General features: G+C 40.0%; 1 protein-coding gene across 1 annotated transcript; it reads right to left on the reverse strand.

Moving 5' to 3' along the window:
* Positions 1–11,657: 11,657 nt before the first annotated feature.
* On the reverse strand, positions 11,658–13,589 carry LOC148543645 (uncharacterized). The gene is made up of 2 exons (XM_088498615.1): positions 12,939–13,589; positions 11,658–12,674 (listed from the first exon to the last, which is right to left on the reverse strand). The coding sequence occupies exons 1-2, from the start codon at positions 13,587–13,589 to the stop codon at positions 11,658–11,660; spliced, it is 1,668 nt and encodes a 555-aa protein (XP_088354741.1).
* Positions 13,590–15,520: the final 1,931 nt, after the last annotated feature.

A 15,520-nucleotide genomic window follows, 5' to 3' on the forward strand; every position in this document is an offset into this window, starting at 1 on the left:
GCTTGTATGCTTTACAAGTTAATTAACGAATAAATCCCCCAAAACGCGATGCAAGGTATGTTCTTCTTCTTCTTCTTCCTCTTCCTCTTCTTCTTCTTCTTTTTTTCTTTCGTTTCTTGCCTTCTCTTTCTCCTCCTTCTTCTTCTTACTGCACATTCTTCTTCTTCTTCTTCTTCTTCTTCTTCTTCTTCTTCTTCTTCTTCTTCTTCTTCTTCTTCTTCTTCTTCTTCTTCTTCTTCTTCTTTTCTTTCGTTTCTTTCCTTCTTTTTCTCCTTCTTCTTCTTCTTGCTGTACGTTCTTCTTCCTCTTTCTGTTCTTTTTCTTCATTTACGTGCTTCTCTCTGTTTTCTTTCTTCGTTATTCTCGATTTCCATTGTTTTTTTACATTAAGCTCTGAAATCGTTTTTGAAGAATAAGAAGCAGCAGAAGATGAGGAGGAGAAAGAAAAAGAGTTCTGAAATATGCATGAGGTGTACTTCAACGAATTTTGGGTGTATTTCTTAAATCCTTTGGGTGTATTTTTGTAATCCTTTGGGTGAATTTCTGTAACCGTTTGTGTGTATTTTTGTAATCGTTAGGGTGTATTTCTGTAATCGTTTGGGTGTATTTTTGTAATCCTTTGGGTGTATTTCTATAATCGTTTGGGTGAATTCCTGTAACCATTTGGGTGTATTTCTGTAATCGTTTGGGTGTATTACAGAAAGGATTACAGAAATACACCCAAAGGATTACAGAAATACACCCAAAGAATTTAAGAAATACACCCAAAATAGGGGGAGACAGTATATTTCTTTTTGAAATCTTTTAATGTTTTGGTGGTTAAAGATGAGGCACATGGCAGAGACAATCTAGAAGAAAAACCTAGAAGAACAGTAAAACAGTACTTTGAATAATGTTTCTTCCTTTTTTCTGGTGATTTTTTATGGAGATTTGTATCTTTTCTTCTTGATTTCTTCTACTCTTCGCGAAGAGTTGGAACGTTTCTGCAGAATCGTAGTAGTTTATTTTGAATTTTGATGGTTTGCGTTTTGATTGAGGAAAAAGAGGAAAAGTGAACGTGGGTGGAAAGAGCGCGTGTTTTTTTCTTGATGGTTTGCATTTTGATTGAGGAAGAAGACGAAGAATAAATGTGTTGTTGAAGGAGCGCGTGCTTTTTTCTTAGACTTGGAGCAACTTGTATAACTTATAAGCCAAAAAGGCTTGTATGTGTAGCAGGCCTCAAAAATGTTTTACTTATGAAAATGACCTCCATTATGAGGGGAGTAAAAGTGCATCTCATTTGTCATGAAGATTGTTGCTTGGAAATGCAGGGACAGATTAGTGAATAAACATTCACTAATTTAACATATGAAGAGCAGGATCCCTTAGAATGATATATCATTTATATTTTATTTATCTTATTGATTTAATTCCATAACTCTTGAATACTTAATTCATATGCTATCTTTAAGTCATTGATTATTTCGTTTTTTTTTTTCAACATCAAATTATGGTGTTCATAATGTGCACAGGAGAGTTATTAGACTCGGTGATTTAAATTCTATTCGGTAATTTTGAACCTATTGCCAATTAAACATATGAATTGTTCAAGTTTTGAATTTGAGCACGTTTTATTTATAATCCTTACTTTTTTTTTTTTTCAGGCTTGACTTTCTTGTCTTCAAAATATAACATTTGTGAAATTGGCCAAGTCTTCTTACTGCAACTAGCCTCCTTTGATAACATCCTCTATGTGATTCTCGACTCTCCTTTCTTCGATTCACATTCATTTTCCCGAGTCAATATATACTTCTTGCTTACACAAGTGCTTCCATAGGAAGATGGTTCCTTCCACTTGTGTGTTGTGTGAAATAACCATGTACGAAAGTTTTCCTTTCTTTTTCTTTCCATCCACGTCCTTTCCTTCGACCCAAAGTCCTTCTCCAACTATCTCACTTACAAACTTTTCAAATTCTGAAATTGAGGTAAATATCATTTCAGTACTTGAAAAATTTAAAAATTGACTTAAAAAAAAATTAATTTTAACAAGAGTGATCGATCGTCAACTAAGTTATTTAAAGTTAAGGTTAAATATTCATGTATTAGTTAACGATTATCATAATTATAAAAATTATCCAAACTTCTAATTCTAATTTTAACTAGGTATCCTTTAAAAATTGTACAACATTCAGCCTTTTGTTACAATAATTAAAAAAAATTAAAACAAACATAACTAAAAATTATGAATAGATTTACTGTCTTTTTAAAATTAAATACACATTTAAAATACAATCTAAAAAAACTGAAATTTAAAATTTAAATTTTAAATTTCTGTTTCAGATTTAATATACTTAATTATTAATATATTATAATTTAAATACATATCTAAAAATCAAATTATTCAAAATTCAAAATTTTAATTTTAAAATTATAAAATAAACCTTAAACTATCAAATTATTAATTAAACTCGTACAAAACACTCAAAGAAGCAGAGAAGTCACGTTTGCGCCATGTTGAAAATCCAGAGGCGCACATGAAAAACTCAGAGGTGAACATCGAGAAGTCATTTTCCGCTGTCGTTCATCCGTGCCACCTTCCTCTTCCGCGCTCATCCTCAACGCTGCCTTCCTCCTTTTCGACGCTCAATTACAACGCTGTCTTTTTAATGTTTAAATTTAAATTTTAGATTTATGATTTTGGATGTGTTTTAAAAATATTTTCTGTATAACTTCATAATTTTAGATGTGTTACAATTATTTTTTAATGTTTAAATTTAGATTTTAGATTTTAGATTTATGATTTTGGATGTGTTTCAAAAATATTTTCTGTATAACTTCATAATTTTAGATGTGTTACAATTATTTTTTAATGTTTAAATTTAGATTTTAGATTTATAATTTTATATTTTCTATATAACTTCATAATTTTAGATGTGTTACAATTATTTTTTAATGTTTAAATTTAAATTTTAGATTTATGATTTTGGATGTGTTTTAAAAATATTTTTTTGTATAACTTAATATTTTAGATGTGTAACAATTGAAAAAGAAACTACAATTGAAAATATTTTAGTTTATGTATATAATTATATTCGACCATTCATAATTGTATTATTAACATTTATATTGTATTATTAAAGTTGACTGATTTTGGATGTGTTTTAAAAGTATTTTGTATAAAATATCATACTATCAGATGTGTTATAATCGAAAAATAACAACACAATTTTAAATTAATTGTTGATTATAATAATTTTAAAAACTAATAAGTATCGAAAAAAATTTAACTGATAATTTAAATAATAAATATTATATTCATTTGATCGAATTAAAAATCAAATGATTAATTGTATTATTAACGTTTAAATTTAAATATTTAAAGTTAGTCTGATTTTGGATGTATTTTAAAAATATTTTGAATAAAATATCATACTATCATGTGTTATAATTGATAAATAACAACAGAATTTTTATGACCATATCAATTACATCTTCTCTCTTAAACTCCAGATATTTTTTTGCTTCTTTGTTCAAACTACTTACGTAGAAAGTACTTTATTTGCAACAACTTTATTAATAAAATTAAATAAGATCAACCTTGTTCCAATTAAATCAGCAGAGTATTTTTATGTTTAAATTAAAATATAATTAAAAATGTTGAACATGATATTTCTTAACAAATTACATAAATACATGTGTGAAAAATAATGATACCTTTCACCAATGCAAAATGAGAGAGTGCTTCAGCTGGAAGGTCGTGATGTCTTCACCAATGAAGATGAGATGGAGAATTCAGCTAGCAGCGTTCTTTTTGGTTTGTGATTTACTAATGCGTGTAAATATCCCGTAGAATAAGAAATTTAAAAAACTGTATCTGTTACGTGAAGTTACGAAAGTAAAGCAAAATCACCGTAACAACCAATGAAGTGGGTGGGTTTTAAAATTTAAATTTAAATTAAAATCTAATTATAGATATGTATCTACAAAATAAGAACATGTTACAGTTATACTAAAAAAATAATTAAATATTATTTAAATCTGATTAAAGACTGATTAATATTGTAGAACTAGCATTTACTGTTTTCTAAAAATTCTAATCCCCTTTTCTCTAAAACTCTAATCTCTTCTTCTTTATTATCAATTTATCATCCACCAATGGTTCCTTCTTCTTCCCCAATAAATCCCTCCTCATTTTTGTTCATCGCCCCCTCTACCTTCCTTCGACCAACCTCCAGTTCTGCCTTACTTCAATGGCACCGCCCTCCTCCTTCCTCCTTCTTCTCTCTTCTTAAAATAGGTAGGTAGAAGAACGCGTGAAAACTCTGACGGATTCCAAACAACAAAGATATTTTGGTGGAGTTGTTCCAAAAAATGACGTCGTCGGTGGAGGAATCGTCAACTATGTTGTACACTCGTACGTCTTCAACAAGAACATTGCATGTCCACCTCCTGCTCTTCCTCCAATCATCACCAAAATTGTGAAGAGAAAGAGAAGAGGCAGATTCAAGATATGAATGATGATTGGTGGTAGCAGAACCAAAAAAATGAGGTGAAGAAGAATAATTATTTCTTATAGTGTGGTTAGAAAATACGACAGTAACAGCAGCAGTTGAGGCAGCAAAAGGATGAGAATCATGGCGAGCCCTCTTAAGTTCCACAGGCTTTCTTGAACGGAGACGACCTCTATGCATATGGAGCAACATCTCTTCAACATCTCTATTTTTTACCATCTCTTCTCCTGCACCTTTTTGATTTTGCATCATTATTGTTACTGTTTGATAGCCTCACATTGAAACCACCTCCTTTCACTGCTTCAACAAATAATAAGAATAAAAAAGTTTAAGTGACCAGCAATTTTAATCAAATTTAGTCATTATTTAACTAACAAATATCATTTTTTTTTTCAAATGTCTCACGTGTTCATGATGAAATTTCACTTCTGTTGTTCATTCCTTTTCGAATGCTGGTTGTTTGATGGCCCAAAATCTGAGAAAATACTGGCCCTTAATACTGCTGATAAGCATAAAAGGAGAATTGGAAAAGAAGAATAGATGTGGATGATAATGATGAATAAGAAGAGATAATTTAAAAAAAAAAAAGAATTAAAATTTTTAGAAAATTGAAATTAGAATGTTTTTAAAATTATGAAATATAAAAATTAAAAGTATCAATAATTTTTGTAATTATAATAAAATAAGTAAATAACTCAATTGACAGCTAATTATTTTTTTTCTTTTGTATTTCCTTAGTTGCCACATGCAAAAAGCTCAGATTTGTTCAAATCAATTTTGTTAAAACTAAGTTTGAACAATTGTACTTATATATGTTGACATTCAATTACTTGGGCCATTATGAACTTGAAAATATACTTTTGATGAGAAAACATAAGGCACAAAATGATCACCTTTATTTTTACATTCTTTCTACATGGTCCTTTTTTGGTGAACTTAGAATTCCATGGGTGTATATGGCTATTATTCATTTGAAAAGGAAAAAAAAAAGTTAAAAAGTAAATTAATTAGCAACGGTGGAAGCACTGTCCGGCATAACTAACTGTAAAGAAATGGCAGGAGCTGGACCTTCTTCCATTGAGTTCATCATCTTGGAGGCAGGCTTAAGTTTCTCTGTTGTTAAGGCTTCAGTGATGCGTGGAAAGGAAGACAAACTTACCTCTGAGTTTAGTAGTGATGAAAAAGTTGTGCATTTGATTAATTCTATGTTTGATCCAGGTATACAAAGTTTAGGTGGTTTGCTGGATAATTAAACTGGATGAACCTTTTGTTGTCTATATAAAATTTTTTCAGTACTTAACTGCTTCATCTTGATTATCTTCCACCTGAATCACTTCGATTGTAATAACTGTAAGATGTGTGCAGTGGGAGAGTTCCTTAGTAGGAAAATCAACACTGATCGAGATTGATCTGTTCTGTTTTGTTCTCTTTTTCCTTTTCTAGATTTAGTGCAATTTGAATGCTACTATAGTGAGAACATGTTATATTCTGATTGATTGTTTTATGGTGCTTTCTTTCAACTTCATGCCCCATTCTATAGTTGTAAACTGTAAAGTATTGTTCTGTTCCCACTTCTCTATTCATTTTTATTGTTTATAATTACTATTATTATTTTTTAAATCTGGATTCTTGATGATTTTTTTTTTCCTTTTTTAGCTTTCTCCAAAAAATGATATCAATGTTGTCAGTAGTACAAGTGCCTCTACTTTATATTAATGTTAATTCTAACTCTTCTTTCTTCTATTATCCATATCTATTTTGTTTGCTTCCATCTTTGAGATTTCTAGAGTATGATAAAATAAAACTGAAACCTGTTGACCTATGCCTTCATATCACTGTTCATAGTCCCAACTATGGTCAATGAGGTTGGATATGAAGTATTCAAGGATAGATGACAAATTTCATAGCTTGGAGCAGACAATTTTTTCTTTACAGTCTGCTCTATGATTGGTATCTCTAGAATGATTTTTAGGGTTGTCTTTGTAGAATATCAAAATATAAAAGAAGTGAAAGGATGATAATTTGCTGCATTTTTTATAATTGAAAGTTTTCTAAATTGCTTGCTGCTTCTGTGGTAGATGTAATATGCAAGCGATTAGACTAATTGTTGTTGCAATAAGTGTTTGCTGTGTGGGAATTGAAGTGCAGGATGTGATTTTTGTAGATGGTAAATTGCAAATTGAAATTATAAGTTAGGTAAAATGTTTTAGTTATGAAAATAGCTTCTATTATGAGGGGAGTAAGAGTGCATCTCATTTGTCATGAAGATTGTTGTTTGGAAATGCAGGGACAGATTAGTGAATAAACATTCACTAATTTTAACATATGAAGAGCAGGATCCCTTAGAGTGATATATCATTTATATTTTATTTATTTTATTGATTTAATTCCATAATTCTTGAATACTTAATTCATATGTGATAATTTTGTGTTTTATGTTTCTAAGTATGACCTAATTAAGTATACACTTTTGTTTATGTTAAGTTATTCAATTAAGTAGTTATCATATAATCATGTAGTACATTTATTATTCTAGGCACGGGCTTCTTGCTATACAGATTGATCATTCCATTGTTGAGAGTTTTGGGGATGCATGAAGAGTTTACTTCACCAATAAAATTGGTTCTTTTTGTATTTAATAATGGAGTTCAGCCTATATAAATATTAAAATTAAATGATTGGAGCCAGAAGCAAGAACATATTGGTTATGAAAGCAATATAAACTATTTGAAGAGAACTAAAGAGTCTTAATATTTTTTTTTTACTTTGTTGATGGTCTATCTATTATTATAAAATTGTATAAATTAAATTATTATAAAAAATATGTTATGTAAACTAAAAATGAGTTATTATAACAAATATTTCATGTATGCTAATTGAGTATTGATTCTATTACTTACCACTTTAATTCACGTATATCTAATGTTTATTTTCGTGCTTTGCAAGGGTCACTACTGCACTAGTATTATACATATCTATTTAAGGGAATAGCTCTTCTCTTATGTACAAGATGTCTCTGGTACGGGTTGAGAGATGGATCGAAAATTTGCGGGTTGAGGTAGATGCTGGATCACTTGGCGGGAGCGACGGGGGAGGTATCTGCAAAGACACTCCGACGCTCAAGTCAGAATGGATCTGAGAGGTATTAGGTGAGTGGGATGAGTGAATACCTGGAGGGACCTGAGTCCTCTATTTATAGGTGATGGTAGCTATCTTATCTTATCTTGTTTGGTTAAGATAAGGAAGACGTTTGAATTCGAAAGTCGGTTAGGAGTTCTAGAGGACCGGCTTCGGGCCTTCTAAAAGAGTGGGGCGTGTCGGACCCGGGTAGCCGGGTTTGGGTTTAATCCCGGGTCATGGATTCGTGGACCGGATCCGTAACAGTTGCCCCCGCAGCGGGAGAGCGAGCAAGGTCGGTCTGTCGCTGGTAGATGTGGTTTTGACCGTGAGCTAGGTCTTTAGTTCTTCTCGGGTAGTCGTTTGGTTTTTCGACGGGAAGTCGGTGTCCCGGCTCTGGCCTTGATGGTTGTGCCGAAGACTCGTCTGGCCGTTGTGGTCTGACGTGGCTCTTCCGTATCCAATGCGTCCGTTGCGTTCTTCGAGGCGTGCTTTATTGGTTTCTTTTTCTAAGGGGGCATTTAATGTGAGGGGACGTTTTCCTTTATTGCCCCTACGCGCCTTTTGTTATTTAGGGCTATTTGTGTCCTTTCCTGCCCCTTTTGAAACCGTTTTGGCTTTCCTCTTTACTTCCCTCGTTCATTTCATTTTACTTTCGTTCTCTCTCTTGAAGGAAATTCTTCTTTTCTCTGTGGTGTTTTTGGTGTTTCTTCGAGGTTGAACTTCAGCTTTTTCCAGGCTCTGCTTTTTCCAGGCTCTTTTTCTGCATTATCAGGTTGGTGTGCCTTCGTTCTTTCTTTCTGTGGTTTTTGTGACGTTTTGTTGTTCTGTATTTGCCATGCGTTATTATGCTATTTTCTTTTTTTGTGCCGCATTTTGTGTTTTTTGGGTGGTGGTATTTCGTGTTTTGAAGGGGCTGAGCACCGCCGTGTTGGTTTGATAGTGGGCAGTAGGTTTTTGTTTTCCTTGCTTCTGCGTAGGGTTAGTAGGCTGATGGTGGTGCTCCTCCCTGTTTTAGGTATGTATTGGCGGAGGAGTGAGGGTGTGGGTATTCCGATAGCCCCCTCCAGGGGCGTCCCTGCTCGCTATACTTGGGTAACTAGCGATGTGTGGGGCGTTTCGTCGCGGATGATGGAGGCCGATCTTCAAAGGCTCCGTGATCAGGGGGCGATTTATGGCGGCGGCGACGCGGAGCGGCAGTATGAACTTGCCATCCCGGATGCCGATGAACGTGTTTGCTATCTGAATCTCAATTCGCCCAGTGTACCAGACTGGATGTGGGTTTACGAGTCGATGTTCACTCGGCTCGGCGTGTGATTTCCTTTTTCACCGTTTGTTCAGGACTTGCTGAGTCGGTGCTCCGTGGCGTCGTCTCAGCTTCACTCGAATAGCTGGGCCGCCGTCCGGTCTTTTGAGCTGGTGTGTCAGTACCATGATCTTCTGGTTTCTGTTCCTGTTTTCCTCTTTCTTTTCTTATGCACTCTTCCGACTAAGGAGGGGAAGCATAAGAAAGGGTATATGTCGTTCCGGGCTCAGCCTCACCGCCGTATTTTTTGATTTGCTTGAGGATTCTTTTCACGGTTTCAAGAGAGAGTATTTTAAAGTGCGCTTTGTCCAGGGGCATCATCCATTTTGGCTGACGTTAGAGGGCGAGCGCCGGTTTCCGACCTACTGGAATTTCAGTGCCGGGCCGTCGGTTTTGACTAAGGTCACCTATAATAGCTTGTCTCCCGAGGATAAGGACATTGCTAGTGTCTTGTGGCATTTGTTCGGGGAGCGCCCGGTAAATCCTCGAGATGTCATGGGGATCCCGAGGCCTATCGAATGTATATTGGTGTGTAGCTGTCTCTTTCTTTTGTTTTCGTGTTTGTTTCCCGAGTTTGTAACTTGATGTTTTTTCTTTGGTTTCTTTCAGTTGAGATGGCTGGTGATTTGACTTCTCTGGCGAGGCTGAAGGCAGCGATGGATCGGGAGGAGGGGTCGTCGGCGTCTCCTGCTACCCCTGCTTCTAATCCAGCTGCGGATTCTCGAGCTGTTTCTCAGGAGGTGGTTTCGTCTAGGGCGAGGGTTGGCGCTCGAGCTTCACCTGGTCCTGTGAACTCGCCTGAAGTCGTTGTGGTTACGGCTGCTGAGGCTTCTTGGAAGAGAAAGAGGCCTGAGGAGCCTAGCAGTGAGACCTTCGGGGAGGAGGGTGCTGTGCCTACTGTGATGGACCGACGTTTTGATGCTTCGAGATTCATAGATCAGCACTTGATGCCTGGCACAGAGCCATTTTTTGATGATTGTGATGTATCCTTTCAGGCTAAGTCGGTGTATCGCGCCCTCCTCCGATCTGCTGTTATTGTCCGGAAGGCCGAGCCGGTGATGGCTCAGGTCGGTTTGTTGGACAAGAAGCTCCGTCATTCTCAGGCTGAGGTTGCTAAGTTGAAAGAGCAGTTCGAAACTGCCGAGGTAGCGAGAGGGAAGGCAGTGAAGTCTTCCGAAGAAGCTGGGGCGGAGATCCTCCGTCTTTCCGAGGTCGAGACTTCGCTTCTTTCTCAACTGACTGCGGAGCGGCAACAGGCTTCCGATGCGGGTTTTCGGGCTGCCGTGCTTCTTGGTGAGCTGGAGGCTTCGAAGGCTGAAGTCGTTGCTCTGAAGAAGGAGAAGGTGGAGTTATTAGTCGATGCGAAGGGTGCGATCGTGGCTACCAAGGAAACGATGAGGGCTCAGGCTTCGGTGTTGGCTCCGGGTGTAGACGTATCTGTGATGGGGGCTTTTAAGACCGTCCGTGATGGCCGAATCATTGACCTCGAGTAGTTTATTATATCTTGTTTGTTTTAGTTTGTTTGAACTTTATTTTGGTTGACCGTAGGCTGTGTATTTGATATGTTTTGAATCTTTGAGTTGTGCCGCTGTGGCCGCTTATAACTTGCTTTTCTTTAATGGCTCGTGTGGCTATTTGGGCTTTTATGTTTTATTTTGAGCCGTTATATGTTTAAGCCGTTGTGACTTGGGACATTTGGTATGCCGCTGGTGTTTGGGGATATCCGTTTTGTTAGGCCCCGAGGGTGATCAGTCATCGGTGTTTGTGGCCGTGTTTCTATTCCGTTTTGGGAGGTAGAGGGGAAAAGGTAAAACATAGTGGAATTTTATTTGGGCCTCGTTAAAACCCTCTGTTATGGCGGGAAAGAGTACCCGTGCTTAGTACTTTAATTTATAAAAGGGGAAAACAAATGTAGTAAAGAGTGGAGATGAGTAAAAAAAGGAAATTAAAAGGACAAGGGAGGACCTAAGGTGGTCAATCTAAGTGTAGTAGCGTCGCAAGTTGGCGGCATTTCATGTTCTCGGAATTTCGTCGCCGTTAAGTCGTTTGAGCTTGTATGCTCCCTTTCCAATTATGGCTTTGATTCTGTATGGTCCTTCCTAATTGGGGGTGAGCTTCCCTTCCCCTGGGGTCGGGGTTCCGATGTCATTTCATCGTAGGACGGGGTCGTCGGGTGCGAATTCTCGTTTGATGATGCCGTTGTTGTACCTTAAGCTGATTCTTTGTTTTAGAGCTAGCTCTCTGACATGGGCTATGCTTCTTTCTTCGTTGATGAGGTCTCGTTCTGCTTCCTCGTCGTTACCTCCGTCCGTTTTCCTGGTGCTTGGATCTCCTATCTCTACTGGGATGACAGCCTCTACACCGTATGTTAATCGGAAAGGGGTTTCTCCTGTGGTCGTTTGGGGGGTTGTTCGGTATGACCACAGGACCGATCATAGTCCTTTGGCTTCATCGAGCCGTTTCTTGAGTCCTTTCACGATTATTTTGTTTGCGGATTCCACCTGTCCGTTTGTTTAGGGGTGTTCTACCGAGCTGAAACGGTGGGATATACGTAGTCCTTCCAAGAATTCTCTGAATTTTTTGTCCGTGAATTGGGTTCCGTTGTTCGAGATAACGATCTCGGGGATCCCGAATCGGGTGATGATCTGTCGCCAGAGGAATTTTCAGCATTGGGTTGCCGTGATGGAGGCCAGGGGCTTGGCCTCGATCCACGTGGTGTAATAATCTATGGCGACGATGAGATATCAGAGTTGACCGGGTGCCGTAGAAAAGGGTCCGACAAGGTCGATTCCCCAGGTGCCAAATGGCCACTCTGCCGATATGATGCTGAGCTGGTGTGGGGCGGTCTGGTGAATATTGGCGTGCCTTTGGCATTTATCGCAGTTTTTTACTAACTGCATGGAGTCCCAGATAACTGTGGGCCAGAAGTAACCGGCCCTGATGACTCTCTGGGCTAGGATTTTACCTCCGATGTGATGGCCACAGCAACCTTCATGGATTTTGCAGAGTATGTACTCCGTGTCCCTGGGTTCGACGTATTTGAGCAGGGGTTGCGAGAATCCGCGTTTGTATAGTTGTCCTGCGACAACTGTGTAGTTGGCAGCTTCCCTTTTTGTCCGTTTTCCCTCTTTGGGGCCTTCTGGTAGTGTTCCGTCGAGGAGGTATTGTATGATCGAGTAGGTCCATGATCCTTGGCTGGAGAGCGTCAGATAAGCTTTAGCCGTTGTCGATATGGATGGTGACTTAACGACTCCCTGAATTAGCGATTTGTTGTTGTGTCTTGGTTTGGTGCTGGCTAGCTTGGAGAGGAGATCTGCTCTGGCATTTCGTTCTCTGGGAACGTGCTGTATGGTTATGCGATTGAACCCTTCTTTCAGTTCGTTCACCCTGGCGAGGTATTGTTGGAGTAAGGGGTCTCGCGTTTGGTAGTCTCCGTTGATTTGGGAGCTGACTACCTGTGAATCAGTGTTTACTTCCAGGACTTTTGCTCCGACGTCCTTGGCTAGGGCTAGGCCTGCCAGGAGAGCCTCATATTCTACTTGATTATTAGAAACTGGGAACTCGTATCGAACTGACTGTTCGATTATGACCCCGTTTTGGCTTTCGAGTATGACCCCGGCACCTCCGGAGGTGACGTTTGATGAGCCATCGACGTGCAGCTTCCATGACTCGGGAGTGGGGTTTTCCGGTGTCATCTCGGCGATGAAGTCGGCCATGGCTTGTGCTTTGATTGCGTTTCGGGGTTCGAACTTGATTTGGAACTGGGACAGCTCGATGGACTATGCTAACATCCTTCCTACTAGGTCGGACTTTTGTAGTACCTGTTTGACTGCTTGGTCGGTTCGGACTGTGACGGGATGGGCCTGAAAATATTGTCGTAAGTGCCGGGAGGCCGTGAGGAGCGCGAAGGCTAACTTTTCTAGGCGTGAGTAGCGAGTTTCTGTGTCTTGTAGGACTTTGCTTATGAAGTATATGGGTTTTTGTTCTTTTTTCTCGTTTTCACGGATGAGTGCTGCTGCGAGTGCCTCTTCCGTTATGGAGAGGTATAAGTAGAGGGTTTCTCCTGTTTGGGGCTTGGCGAGAACTGGTGGTTCTACTAGGACTCTTTTGAAGTGCTGGAATGCTTCCTCGCATTTTGCTTCCCATCTGAAGGAGGTTCCTTTCTTCATTAGTTTGAAGAAGGGGATTGCTTTTTGCGCTGATCCTCCGAGGAAACGGGATAACGCCGTGAGGCGGCCGGTGAGCTTTTGGATGTCGTTAAGGTTTTTTGGGTTTGTCATATCGAGGATGGCACGACATTTCTCCGGGTTAGCTTCGACTCCGCGTTGCGTGATCATGAAGCCGAGGAACTTTCCCGCCTCCATTCCGAAAGCACATTTTGTTGGGTTGAGTCGCATTCGATGCTTTCGTAGGGTGTTCATTATGAGCCTCAGGTCGTTGATGAGTTGCTCGCCTGATTCAGTTTTGGCGAGCATGTCGTCTATGTAGACTTCTAATTTGGATCCGGACAGGTTTTGGAATATCTTGTTGACGAGTCTTTGGTAGGTGGCTCCGGCGTTCTTTAGGCCGAAAGGCATGACTGTGTAGCAGTACATCCCGTCGGGGGTGATGAATGTTGTTTTCTCCTCATCGGGCTGGTGCATGGGTATTTGATTGTAGTCAGAGTATGCATCCATAAAGCTGAGGTATCGGTGGCCGGACACTGCGTCTACCAATCCGTCTATGTTTGGTAGGGAGAAGGCATCTTTTGGACAAGCTTTGTTGAGGTCCGTGTAGTCGACGCACATTCGCCACTTCCCGTTGGACTTTTTTACTAGTTCGACGTTTGCTAACCACGTCGTATAGGGCAATTCTCTGATGAAGTTTGCTTCGAGTAGGGCTTTTACTTGTCTTTTGACCTCGGCCGCTCGGTCTGACGATATTTTTCGTCTCTTTTGTGCCACGGGTTTGGCTTTGGGGTCTACGGCTAGCCGGTGGGACATTAAGTCGGGGTCTATCCCAGGCATGTCGGCTGGTGTGAAAGCGAACAAGTTTCTGTTTTATTTCAAGAATTGGGAAATATCTTCTTTAAGGTCATATGGGAGGTTCCTATTGATGAAGGTGTATTCGTCTCTGGTTTGCCCTATTTGTAGTTTTTCCATGTCGCCCTCTGGCTCTGGCCTAGGCTGGCCGTCTTGTCGGGCGTCCAGGTCGGCTAGAAATATTCCAGCCGCGTCGCGAGATTTTTTTCATAAAGCCAGGCTGGTGTTGTCACATTCTGCTGTGACTTTCCGATCTCCGTGGATAGTCCCGATGGAGCCGTCTTCCGTTATGAATTTCATAAGGAGGTATTTGGTGAAGATGATGGCTGAGAAGTCATTGATCGTTTTTCTTCCGAGGATGACGTTGTAGGCGGTGGAGTCTTTTAGGACCACAAATTCTGACAGAATTGTCTTCCTTTGGTCGCCTGTTCCTACGGTGAGGGGGAGGGTGATGGAGCCGTCCGGTTTGAGGAAGTTGTCTCCGAGTCCCGTGACACCGTTGCGGTGTGTTTGGAGATTTTCATTACGGAGCCCGAGTTTGTCGAAGGCTCCTCGGAAGAGGATGTTGGAGTCTGCGCCGGTGTCCACCAGTATTCTCCGAACTAGTCCCGTTCCGATTCTTGCCGAGATGACGAAAGGTGCGTCTTTCGTCGAGGTGCCGTGCTGGCAGTCCTCGGGTAGGAAAGCTATCGTTTTGTCGGCTGTGGTAGTTGGAGCTTGATCTCTGACGGCCAAGACTTTGAGATCCTTTTTTAGTGTTGATCTTGACTTGCCTGATACATCTTTGCCTGTGATAACGTTTACTATTATGGTCGGATCGTCGTCTGAATTTTCTTTGGGGGGTTATTTTTGTGTTCTCGGGTTGCGTCCTTCCCTCTCGGACGATCTGTCTCTTTCCGCGCATTTTGGTTCTCTAATGATTTTGGCGAACTCTGGGAGCTTGCCGTCTCTTATGGCTTGCTCGAGAGCGTCTTTAAGGTCGAAACAGTCTTGTGTCCTGTGCCCGTAGTCTCGGTGGTAATCGCAATAAAAGGTTTTGTTGCCGCCCGTTCTTTCTCTGAGTTGTCGGGCTTTTGGGATAATACCTCAATCTGCTATCTGGTGGTATATCTCGGTAATTGGGGCTGTTAGGGGTGTGTAATTGGAGAATTTGCCGATCCTGGGTGGTCGTTTGCGTTTGTTTGTTTAGGTGGTTCCCTTTGACTTTCTCTGGGCATTGGGTTATGGCGAGATGTCGGGTTGCCGTGTGGGGCGTTGCCGTATTGCCGTTTGTTGGCGGCGACGACCTGGTTGACCTCCTCGTCATTTATGTAGGCTCTGGCGACGTTCTGGATCTCGTGCATGGTCCATACTGGTTTGGTGGTGAGGTGCTTGCAGAAGTCTTCGTTCATGAGCCCGTTGGTTAAGCAGAGGCTTGCGACGAAATCCGTGAGTCCGTCGACCGTTAGGCATTCATCGTTGAAGCGGTCGAGGTATTTTTGTGTGGATTCGTCCTGTTTCTGTGTGACCCCTAGCAGGCTGATGGGGTGTTTTGCCTTGGTAATTCTGGTTGTAAATTGGGCCGTGAACTTTCGCGAAATGTCATG

Source organism: Arachis ipaensis, chromosome B9, assembly GCF_059453495.1.
Source record: "Arachis ipaensis isolate K30076 ecotype BB chromosome B9, ASM5945349v1, whole genome shotgun sequence".
Taxonomy (NCBI): domain Eukaryota; kingdom Viridiplantae; phylum Streptophyta; class Magnoliopsida; order Fabales; family Fabaceae; genus Arachis; species Arachis ipaensis.